The sequence below is a fragment of the Phyllostomus discolor genome, chromosome 2 (genome assembly GCF_004126475.2).
Source record: "Phyllostomus discolor isolate MPI-MPIP mPhyDis1 chromosome 2, mPhyDis1.pri.v3, whole genome shotgun sequence".
Taxonomy (NCBI): domain Eukaryota; kingdom Metazoa; phylum Chordata; class Mammalia; order Chiroptera; family Phyllostomidae; genus Phyllostomus; species Phyllostomus discolor.
In genome coordinates this window covers 125,457,267-125,468,521 of record NC_040904.2, presented here as the reverse complement: position 1 = coordinate 125,468,521, position 11,255 = coordinate 125,457,267, and the positions used below count along the sequence as shown (strand labels likewise).

The window sequence follows — 11,255 nt, the reverse complement described above, 5'->3', positions numbered from 1 at the left end:
GGACTGGTGGTCTGCGCAGGACAGACGTACAGGTGGGAGTTGGGCTCCCGTGCAGAGGGCTTGGGCCACTTGGACAGGCCCCAACCAAAGCCAAATCCTGTCACCGGGTAGAGGGGGTGCTGGGGTTCCTCAGGCACCCGCAAAAAGACCCGCCTAACCCAGCATACCTGTAACCTGGGCCCCAAAGGAGAGACGAGACCCAGCTGTGAGGTGAACCTCGGACAAAGAGTAGGACTGGCGCTCGGCCCCCTGGTCTCCCCCTGAGCTGGCACCTGTCAGTCGTGGCTGAGTGAGCAAGCATGCCAGAAAGGGACAACGTACTTGTGCTTTTGACACATTATCAGTTTTTATTTAAAAACATGCTAAAAACATGGTGTTCAATAAAGCCAGGACCAGGATGAAGGAAACGCAGATACGGCATCACAAGCAGAAAAGTGCATTTGAAACCAACAGGCGTGCTCCTCTGCCCTCCCGTGCGGCTCCAGGGCCAGGCAGGGTGGGACCCGGGCCCCAGGCCCACCCTCACCCTCAGAGTGCTCGGTCAGGCGGGAAGGCCAGGCCCCACCCCGGACCGCTGCTGCACTGCGGGATGAGGAGGGAAATGGGAGAAGGGGCACAGGAGCAGCGGGACTCAGACGGCCCAGGACAAAGAACAGACCCCGTGCGCCTGGCCCCAGCTCCCGTCCTACGCCAGATCCCTGCTAGTTAGCACCTCCACCAGCGGGTGGGCAGGGGGCCAGGGAGCCGGGGACAGTCATTTCCACCCACCTGACTGCTTTTTGGCCACTAAAACAAGGAGGGATGGCCACCTAGTTCCAAGTCAGACTAGAACATCCACATGAGCGCCCAGGTGTGCTCAGCACCCTTTCCAGAGTGAGAGCCCAAGGCACAGGCCCAGGCCGGCAGGGAGAGGGCTGGCAGTGCTGTGAGTGCAGGCGGAGACTCCTGCTGACAGCTGCCATAGCAGTACACTGCAGGGCAAGGCCACGGCAAGCGTTCCCTTAGTCATCCACAGGACCCTGACCTTCTGAGCCTTCTGTAAACCGCCAGCAGCAGACCTGATTAAACTAATTCTGACTTACATGAGGGAAGCCATGATGGAGGCTTTCTGTGTGGTGTGGGCCAGACAAGGGGTTGGAAGAGCACCCAGGCCCATGCACGGTGCCTCCCACCCCAGGCAGACTTAGCCGCATGAGGAGACAACCAAGCACAGGATGAGGGGGGTAGGGGGTTTGGAAACTGTGGACAAGGCTCTGGGAACAGATGGATGAGGTGGGGGGCTTGCAGCAGGAAGGGGGTTTGTGGCAAGGTCTCCAGGGCCAGAGGATGCCCCTGGAAGCCCCGGAAACAAGATTGCCAGGGAGGCTACACAGCCCCCATGGTGCTAGGCTTTTGCTGTTGATTTTAACAAAAATTAAAAATTGCATTGATAGGCATAATCAAACCCACCCTCCCCCCAGCATAAACACATTATGCACCAGGTCCCACTGTGTGACTTGAAAGTGTTTGCTGAGTGTCTCTCTGAGCTCTGTAGGTTGGGGCCCCTGGAGAGGAGGCTGAAGCTCCTCACCAGGAAGACGGGCCGGAGGACCCAGTGGCAGTTTTGCTCAATGTGTGCTTGTGCATCCTCCACCCAGGCCCCACCTTCCCAGCTCTCCCACCTGCACCGGTGCTCCGGTCTCAGGGGGTGGCTTTACTGCCCAATTCACTGAGACTACTCTACTCCCCCTCCCAAAAACATGCATCCTGAGCTTACCAAAAGTTCCATACTCCCAGTCCTGACTGTACTGCACTTGAGCTTAGTGGAGGGGCTGCTGGCAGGGTGGCCAGGTCTCAGCTCTTGGAGTAGACAGGTCGAGGCCAGAGAGGAGACGCAGGCCTGGCGGGAAGACTGGGTGTGGAGCCAAGTGGTGCAGGAAAAGGCCGCCGCCCGGAGGCCCCACCAGGGAAGCGCACCGGGTCCTACCTAGCTAGTGGGGAACCTTTCAAGCTCCGTCCCATGGATTCTTGACTCTTTCCTTACCTGCAAAATGCTCACTTAGAGCAGCATGAGTCCGGGCGGGACACTCCACTGCAGTCTAACATCCCGCCTGTCTGCTCACCTCCCAGGCCTGGACTCAGGCTGCTTCTGTCCTGGGGCTACTTTACAGGCTCTGACAGTCTGACCTCTCCCAGTTTTCTGTACTTTTCCTTGGGGTCACAGGGGATGTGACTGCCACCTGCCCCACCATCAGTGAACCCCAAGGGAGGAGATGAGGGCCCTGGGACCTGAATGGACCTCCATCTCCCTCCATCTGCAGCCCAGTGATTCCGGCTGGAATGATCATGGGCACCATGTCCACCTGCCCCTCCTGACTGTCACGGGTCCTCTGTCACTGTCCGAGCAGCAAACCTCCAGGACGGCTACCCCTCCCAGAAGCAGTGTGAGAAAGTGAGCAGCAGCTGAACTGGCCTGGAGGTATGTGTCCGAGAGCTTCTAGCAGGAATGTCTATGAAATCACTGGGTCTACAGAACCTGTGGCGGGAAGGCCCGCATGGGGGGTGGGGGTGGGGGGGCCTCTGTGCCGCAGAGGGCAGGAGGGAAGAAGAAGGGAAAAGAACAACTGCTCGTCAATGAAGAACGGCCCGCGACTGCTCCAGCCACGTTCCCAGCACAGCACTTCGCCAGCCCCAGGACCCCTCTGCTCTGGCCTCTTGCACCAGCATTCGCAAACACTTCGTCCCTCGGGGGACACTCCTCCACGTCACCTCCTCTTCCAGCCTCCTGCGTCTCCTGCGTTCTGAGCGCGTCTCGCCCGGGCACCTCCTGAGGGTGCACAGTGGTTTGTCCTGACTGAAGCCAGACGACAACGTGCTCTCTCCCACCCGTCTCCCACCCTCAAGGAACAAAAAAAATCAAACCGTTACAGAAATCAACGCAGTAAAAAGTTATAAGTCAGAAAGCTAACCCTAAACTTATCTGAGATAATATTCCTGAATAATCATAATCAGAGTAAAATAAAATAAAAAAGTTACACTGTAAGGTATAAAAAGCCTGGGCAAGATGCTCCCTGGGACCTAGGCCGGAGGCGGCCTCTCCCCCTTTCCCACGGGGTGGCCTCTGCTGGGCAGTCTCTCCACCAGGAGGGAGCCTCTGCTGCACCCCACACGGGCACAGTGTCAGTGTGAGGAAGGGCGGTGGACACGCATCGGTGCGGGGGCCTCCTGGAGCATGTCCCCTGGCCCACCCTGTCTTCTTTGGCAAATACACAGATGCAGGAATCCAGGCACCCCCAGCACCCCAAGGTCTCCGTGCCTCCTCCTCCCTGGCCCTCCAGCCCAAGAAGGCTGAGGCGGGGTGGGCGGAGAGGGCGGCTGAGGGAGGCGGGGGCAGGGGTCAGCAGTCTGGAGAGCGGGCAGGCAACACAAAGCTCAAGTCTCCTTCCCTGGCACAGCGTCCGTGTGGGGCCTGGGGCTCCCGCCGGCACTCAGGCGTCGTACTTTTTACCAGTCCGGTGGATGTGCTGGAAGAGGGTCATGGAGAAGGCCATGCCCAGAATCTGAAAGACACGGAGAAGGGCCTCAGACAAAAGCCCCACGGCTGGGTCTGACACGGTCACCTAAAGCAAATGGTACAACCACTTGTATGCTTGAACAGCACCGGTGGAATGATGACCTCGGCGAACAGAGGCAGGCACGCAGTGACCAGTCAGCGCCACACCGACGGGCGCAGCTCCTCAGAGCTGTCTGCAGGGAATGGAGCCTCCCTAACTCGGAGCGCCATGGCGAGGCCTGAGCATACGGCAGACCTGACCCTCAACGGTAGCTAACAAGGAGTGAGGAGGAACAGGAATGCGGCAGGAACATGAGAAACCCATGCTGAGCCACTTCGGTTTGGCTCTGACAAGTGACATGCTGTCTTTGGCTGCAGCAGACCATCTTACTAACGATGCTTAAGACGAACTCGTGAATCCTGCAAGGGGGTGGTGCCCCAGAGCGGTGCAGGAGGCAGATGGCTGGCAGCCTGTGGCCTCACAGTCACCACAGATAGTATGCGACGGGCACAGGCCATAAAGCAGGTGACCGGGGACACTGTGTGCCTCTCACAGCTCTCTCACTCTGGGTTTAGGCATCAAGGAAGGACACCGTGGCTGGTGGGCGCCACTCCAGGGTTCCGGTCCAGGTCCAGGCCTGCATGCAGGCAGACCTGAGATGAGCCCATCCTCAGTACTGAACGGCATCCTGCTCCCTGTGAGCACACCTCACATCAGAGCTCCACTAAAATGACAGCAGGCTCCTCGCTAAGCTTGCAAGCACACTCAGATAAAGCAGACACGATCAGGCCCCCAGGCCCAGGAGTTTAGGATAAGAAAGACAACTTCATGCAGGGTGTCAACCATTTCCCCGCAGACTACCAGTCACGTTCAAGTACTCCAGGAGGAATCAGCCTCTGAAGACTCCTGCTCACCAGAGACGGCAGCTGTACGTGATGGGCACAGGAGTGTATGTAGGAAATGCTTGTCCCCAGAAAGGCTGGGGGTCTTTCCAGCGCTCTGTGCCAGCCTCACCTTCAGAGGAGAGGCAGGGATTGCCTCCTCTCCCTCCATTATCTACGCTAGGCCTTACAAAGGACAGCTGTCATTAAGTGCTTGCTACTAATGGCTAATGTTCACTGAGCACCTCCCGGGGGCCTGGTACTGCTCCATGCCCTACGCAAGGCCTATTAAACTTAATATTAAGTGGCACAATGGCCATGCCCCTTGTACTGATGTGGAAATTGAGGCACAGAAGCTGACCGGTGTGCGCAGGTCACATGCACTAACAGATGGCCAGGCGAGGGCTGACACCTGTGGGTCTGGCCCACCAGCCCGTGCTCACGGTGGTCACTGAGGACTCAGGTTCCTTTCAGCTCAGTCTCAGGGTAAATGTCCCTGTGGGGTGGGGACAGGTGTGTTCACCAGCACAGCCATGCATGGGCTTCGTGCAACGCCAGCATCAGGCCCCAGGCTCAGACGAAGTGCGAGGAGGCCTGCCCTGTGGTGCCTGCAGGGCCAGGGCAGGCCTCAGGAGGGGCCTCAGAGCAGAGCAGGAAAAAGCACATGGACAGCAGGCTGCCTGGCCAGGGATGTGACTTCTGGGCGCTTGCTTTCCTCCAGCTGGGATGCAGTGAGGCCAATGGCCCTCTTACCTGCATGATCAGGATGCACATCCCCACTGTGCCAAGCACGTGCTTGTTGTCATCAAACCACATCTTCACCTTTTCATAGCAGCCCTGGGGAGTGAGGACCACCAGGTTAAGGGCACGGTGTGATGATGAGCACCCCTCCCATCCAGTCCCCACCCTCCTTCTCCTCCAGCCCTTGCCCCTACTCTTTCCTCCTGCCCCTCCCTGACCCTCAGCCTGCCCTTTGGGCAGACCTGCCCTGCCCAGGCTCCCGCCTACAATGCCCCACGGTATAGCCTCTGGCCCCTACCCCATGACACTCCCAACCGTGGGTCCAGGCTCCCCTGCACCCCATTTTCCACCTGCCTTTTGGCTTCAGTCCTGTGTGCCTCCCACCCCACTCTACACTAAGCCCATTCTTTGTGCCCTAGGACACACTCCCTTCACCCACAGGTGTCCTCTTGCCACCACATGGGCTCCTGGGAGCAGGACCCAGGGAAGCGGCCCCACGCCTCACCGTTCTCCACACCGGGGTGGTGCTGTTGCGCCCACAGCCCTGCGAGTTCTCCATGCAGCAGCGGTCGGGGACCGTGTTCTCGCCCAGCACCGGGTACCAATCTGTGTAGTCACTGACGCCACAGCAGTGCATCTGCAGGTGGGGGTGCGCAGTCAGACAGACACACTATGGCCTGCCCCTCCTCTGGACGGTCCCCTGTCCCAGCCAACCCTGCCTCACTGAGCTGCCACCCTGGAGTCCACTGGAGGACACAAAGGCCTTCTTCTTGTCCCTACTTTTGGCCTCAACTGGGCCCACAGGGAAAGTAAGTGACAGCTCCTTCCTGGAGGCTGCAGCGGGGAGACAGGGATGCTACCTGCCCCTGGCGCTGCACACTGGGCAGGAATGCACAGCCCTCTGCTCCCCACCAGCCCCCTGGCTCTGTGCTGGATGGACGGTCCCAGGCTGGCTGCCTGCCCCTCCCCAGAGCCCACCATGGGGCGTCCCGCCTGTACTGACTTGTTTTCCTCTTAGAATCAGAGCCTCCTTGCCTGCCATGACCAAGAGGGCATGTCTGTTGCTAAATTCTGTCACTCATTCCAAAGCTTCAGGAAGGGACTTGGATGGTCTGTCCTTCTCAACTATCCATCCTTCCCAGCTCCCTATGCCCACTTAGCCACTTGCACTAGCTTGCTCTACGCCTGCACCCAGGCCCTGTCCACCCCACTTCACTCACCTCCTGCCTCTCCCCAGCTGTATCCCATTGTATTGTATCTGACCACCCAGCAGCTCTCACTTAAAATCTGGAAAACACAGGCGCCCCACTCAGCCCCCCGGGCAACCAGCCTCACCCTCCGGCCTGCTGGCCCCCGCTGCGTGCAGTCAGCAGGGCTGCATGGCCCTCACCTCGGCCTGGATGATGTTCCAGGCGTTCTTCAGCCCCACGTTGTTCTCAGTGTTATACAGCAGCAGGCCTTCTTTCAGGTCCCTCTTGGCGTTCTCGTTGACCTGTCAGGGTGAGGCAGACAGACAGGACGGCTGGGACCAGGATGCAACCTCCCCAGGTCAGCTAGAACTGCTGGCCACCCTCTTCCAGACTGCGGGAGTGCCCTGGGGGTGGGCTCCGCTGGCTCAGCAGGGGTGAGTGCTGGGGCAGGGTGAGTTCACACTCTCGTCTTCGCTCTGCACCCACTGACTCCCAGGAGAGCTGAAGCTTTCAGGCCAGGGCTGTAACACTCAGAGGCAACGAGACCAGCCACACATGCAGGCCACCCTGCCACCCCACCCACATCCTCCCCGATGCTGCCCCTGCCAAAAGACCCCCTGGGAACCAGGGAATAGCAGATCAGTCACTTTGATGTTAGGTCCACCCCTTGTTAGCAAGTAACTTGTCTCTGCGTTATCTGTGATGTATTGGAATGCATGTATCTTCCTTTGGTTGGTTGTAGGAATTAAAGAAAATAACTGTTACAAAGAACCAAGAATGGCTAATATAGAGAGGTCTCTCAATTGTATTACTTCTTCCCTTTGACAAATTCAAAAGAATTAGTTTCTAACCCAAATAATGACTCTGCCTCCCATGTGGCCTGGCAAGCACTTCGAGAACCCAAGGAACAGAGAGCAACTCAGTCCCCAGGCACATGCATGGAAAGAGCCTGTTAAGCCCTAAGAGCCTGAGTGGTTGGCCTGTCATCCTTGGGAGTAGCAGTAAGACTCTCCAGACTGACTGGAAAGTATCTAGTGTGGCAAGGTCAGCTGGGGTCACCCCACCATGCTGCTGAACCCCACGGTGCAACCTGGGAGCAGTCGTTCTGTCCTCAGAGGTCTCTAGAGAAGAAAGTATAGCTACCCTTCACTCTCAGCCCTCTTAGTGGTGTCACCTGCAAAGTGTCTCATGTTTCTGGTGGGTTACCCTCAAATAACACAGCCCAACCACTTAATGAGGTCTAAATCCCTTCTCCAAGTGGTCAGCACAAGTATGCTTGAATGCTCCCAGTGATGGGAAGCTCACTAATGCAAGGGGCAGTTCATTGCACACCTGGGTTATGTGGAGGATTCCACTTCCTAAGACTACACAGATAGTGAACCATCCCAAACTCGCCTTCCCCAGGCTGCCACAGTGAAACCTTTCATCTGGGCCTTTCCTGGTTCTCCTGGCTCCATTCTCCTTTCCTCACAGGTACTACCTGTCAGCACTTTCCCTCTGGCTTGCCCCAGTTTGACCCAACCCCAAGGGCAATGAAATTCCATAGGCCCTCCCTCCATTCCTGAAGGCTTACCTTGTCCATGTAGACAAAGAAGAGGATAAGTAAGATCAGCTCTGATAGAAGGATGATCAACAGGACGATGAAAAACTGGAAAGAGAAGGTGCAGGTGTGGCACATGGTGGCAGTTGGGACCAGGAGTGTGGCACAAACAAGGACAATGGCAGGGAGGCAGGGGACAGATAACACGTAGCCAGGGCTTCCCAGGTGCGGAGAAGCACCTACTTCTGAGGAAACCCACATAGGAAGGGGAGGGGTATTAAGTAGATGTCAATCAAGGACTGACAGAGCCAACCAGGGCAGAGAGCCAATCACGAGGAAGAGGAATGTGGCTGGGCAAAAACACACTCTGGAAGCAATTGCCCTGGGCTCAGCTCAGGTTCCCAGGCCTTGCCTGTGGCTGTAGCCCAAACACAGGGTGATCTGAGCTCAGAGGGTTGGGGTGTGGGGTCCGACTTACACTGAGGAGGAGGCACTTGTTTTCCTTGATGGCCCCCAGGCAGCCGAGGAAGCCCGTCACCATGACAATGGTGCCTATGGCGATGACTAGGTTGGCTGCGGACAGTGAAGGGAAGCTTGGGGAGAAGGTGGCAAAGTTGCCTTGGGATACGGAGAGCCAAATGCCCACTCCAAGCAGCCCACAGCCACAGAGCTGTAGAGAAAGGAAAGCCTGTTAGACTGGCATTGCTGGTGCATTCACCATGGGGGGACTTGAAAGACGCATATCCCCACCCCTTACTCAGAGATATGCAAAGGATGAGGACTGGGCTACTGGTCAGATGTGGTACAGCTTCAGATCATGTTGGTTGTGCAACCCAGACAAATCCCTTTAGTCTCTCCATGGCTCAATCTCCCCATCTCGAAAAAAGGGTTATACGACGACTTCACCAGGGTCACTCTGAGGATCAAATTAAATGAGACCCAGGCAAAAGCATGTGGCAAGGACTGCATGTCCCAGACGCATGTGAGTGGCTGCAGGTGGTAATCCACTTGGCAGGGGAGAGGCCCTAGCATTCAGGGAAGAGTCTGGGGGAAGGCGGCATGGTGGTCAGGGGAAGCTATAAGGACTTATCTCTGGGGCCAGGAAGAGAATCTAGAGTCCAGTTTCTCAGGGCCACACCTTCCAACCACTGTGACCTGTTGCCCTGACCAGCAGGGCCATTGGCCCACTGTCCTCAGGAGGCTGAAGAACACATTTCCCACAGACAGGAGAAGAAAAGGACTGGTTGGGCTGGTGGAGAGGCTGACTGAGGAGCTGGCCGGTGTGTCGGGCATAGCAGCCATCACCGCCTTCGCCATCCATCTGTAATCCAGCAACCAGCACTACGGGCTGGAAAACCAACTCCCCAACAGCACCCCTGGGGCCGCCGACGCCACTCGTTTCACCCGGGAAAGCTTCGGTTTCATTGGCTGCAAATCCCCCATGTCTGCCTTACTTTACGCTCGATATAGCTGACACACCCCTCCCTCCTGCAGCTCAGGGGAAGTTTGCTGAGTGTGAGAAGCCAATCAATCAGTCAACCAATATTTATTGAGTACCTACAGCACGCAGCATCCCATGCCAGAAAAGATACAACAGCTTTGGAGACCTGCCTTCCCCGGGCCTCCAGTTGGGCTGGATGGGAACGATAAAGAAGCAGCATCTACCCCAGGCAGTACACACTGGTGCCAAATAAATGGTACGGGAGTTCAGAGGACACAGTCATTTTCCTGGTCCAAGATGCCAGTCGGTGGAGACAGTCCCTCAAGGATGGGGAAACTTGGGGCAGGCAGAGGGCAAGAATGTTCCACGCAGGTGAAAGTGTAGACGTAAGGGCTAGGGAAGCCAGACGTGGATCTGATGTCCGGCCCCAGCTGGTCCTGGTTGTGCCACCGTGCAAGCTCCTTTTATGCTAAATGGAAATAACAGCACCCACCTCCTGGCTCGTTGTGAGAATTTACATGGAAGCAAGCATAGGATGTGGGTGGCAAGGAGTAGGTCTGGTCTCTGAAGGCATTTACTGAGTGGTTCCTGTGTGCCAGGAGCTGTGCTGTGACCCCAGGAACCAAAGCCAGAGAGGGGACACGGAGGCACCAGCGAAGACAGGGAACCTGCAGACGCAAGCTGAGCTCCTACTTAACAAGTGCCAGGCCCCCCTGGAGTGCTGGGGGAGCCAGTAAAGGCCTGGCCCTCGAGAAGAGGGAGCTCCCACAGAGCACGCAGATTACACAAGCGAACCTCTCGTGGAATGCCAAATGCTGCTATGTGCTGTGAAGAACACTAAGGATGGGTAAGGAGTCAGGAAGTACCTGGGGACAGAGCGGTCAGAGAAGGCCTCTCAGAAAGATGGCCTCTGAGTAGGGACCCAAAGAAAGAGAGGAAGTGAGCCGCACAGGTCCCTGGGGGGAGAGTGTGTTCACAGAGGGAACAACAGTACAAAAGCTCTGAGTGAGGAATGAGCCCAGACAGCCACAGAGCAGCAAGGTGCCCGTGTGGCTACAACAGAGTGAAGGAGGTGACAAGTGGTGGGGGACCAATAGGCAGGGTGGCAGGGGACAGATGAGACAGGGCCTTGCAGGCATCAGGACAGAAAATATGGGTGCTGTTATACAGGATGGGAAGCCTCCGGAGCTGGAGAGTGACACGATTTATGTTTTCAATAGACGGCTCTGGCTGCTGCTGGGAGAAGAGACCAGCAGAGGGCACAGGGGAACCTGTGGCGGCAGTTAGGAGGCTACTGCAATGCTCAGGCTGGTGGCAGTCACAGCTGGTAGCCATGGAGGACTGGTCAGAAATGGTCCAATTTGAGATATATTTGCAGGGTAGTACTGACAGGGCTAGCTGGGCCCTGAAGAATAAGTAGGGTTTTGATGAATGGGGAAACAAAGGTGGTCCAGACTGGGCATGATAAAGAAGTTGGAAAATTCCCACGTATTACTAAACCAAAGACTGCTCAAGGAGTACGGGGACGTGGGAGTTACGTAAGTGGAGCAGCTGCCTAGGTCCCCCACACCGTGGAGAGGGGTTCTGCGCCCCCTCTACTCTTCAGCAGCCCCATGCAGAACTAGGGCAAGGTTCTTGAGGTGTGGGCACACTCAGGCCCAGAGCATCCATCCACCCAGTGGGGGCATCTCTAGCTTTGCCAGGGGAATAACCCCTGCAACCACTAGATGGTGCTTCAGGCCGGGTCAGCAGCTCTGGGTTCGCCAGTGAGGTGCTGACACTTTCATCCAGCTTGTCACTGACTTTCTTCAATCTGGTCAGTATCTATGCTGCTGTATCAATTCTTCTTTCATTAATCATACAGAAATTCATGATCTTCACATGGAGTATTTATAGCTCTAAAAGTCAGGCCCTGGAATGAATAAGAGG

The 11,255-nt window shown here is 56.7% G+C and overlaps 1 protein-coding gene across 5 annotated transcripts in view; it reads right to left on the bottom strand.

Moving 5' to 3' along the window:
* Nucleotides 1–318: 318 nt before the first annotated feature.
* Nucleotides 319–11,255, bottom strand: part of TSPAN9 (tetraspanin 9) — a 208,367-nt gene continuing 197,430 nt past the window's right edge. For 4 of the 5 annotated variants that reach the window (XM_028533080.2, XM_036018532.1, XM_036018533.1 and 1 more), the window contains 6 exons: nt 8,364–8,555; nt 7,919–7,993; nt 6,546–6,647; nt 5,661–5,792; nt 5,168–5,251; nt 319–3,539 (listed from right to left, as the gene is read on the bottom strand). In XM_028533080.2, coding sequence (XP_028388881.1) covers nt 3,468–3,539; nt 5,168–5,251; nt 5,661–5,792; nt 6,546–6,647; nt 7,919–7,993; nt 8,364–8,555 — 657 coding nt within the window. In that variant the 3' untranslated portion in view covers nt 319–3,467. The remainder of the gene's footprint in view (nt 3,540–5,167; nt 5,252–5,660; nt 5,793–6,545; nt 6,648–7,918; nt 7,994–8,363; nt 8,556–11,255) is intronic. The other variant, XM_036018531.1, reaches the window with a different exon arrangement.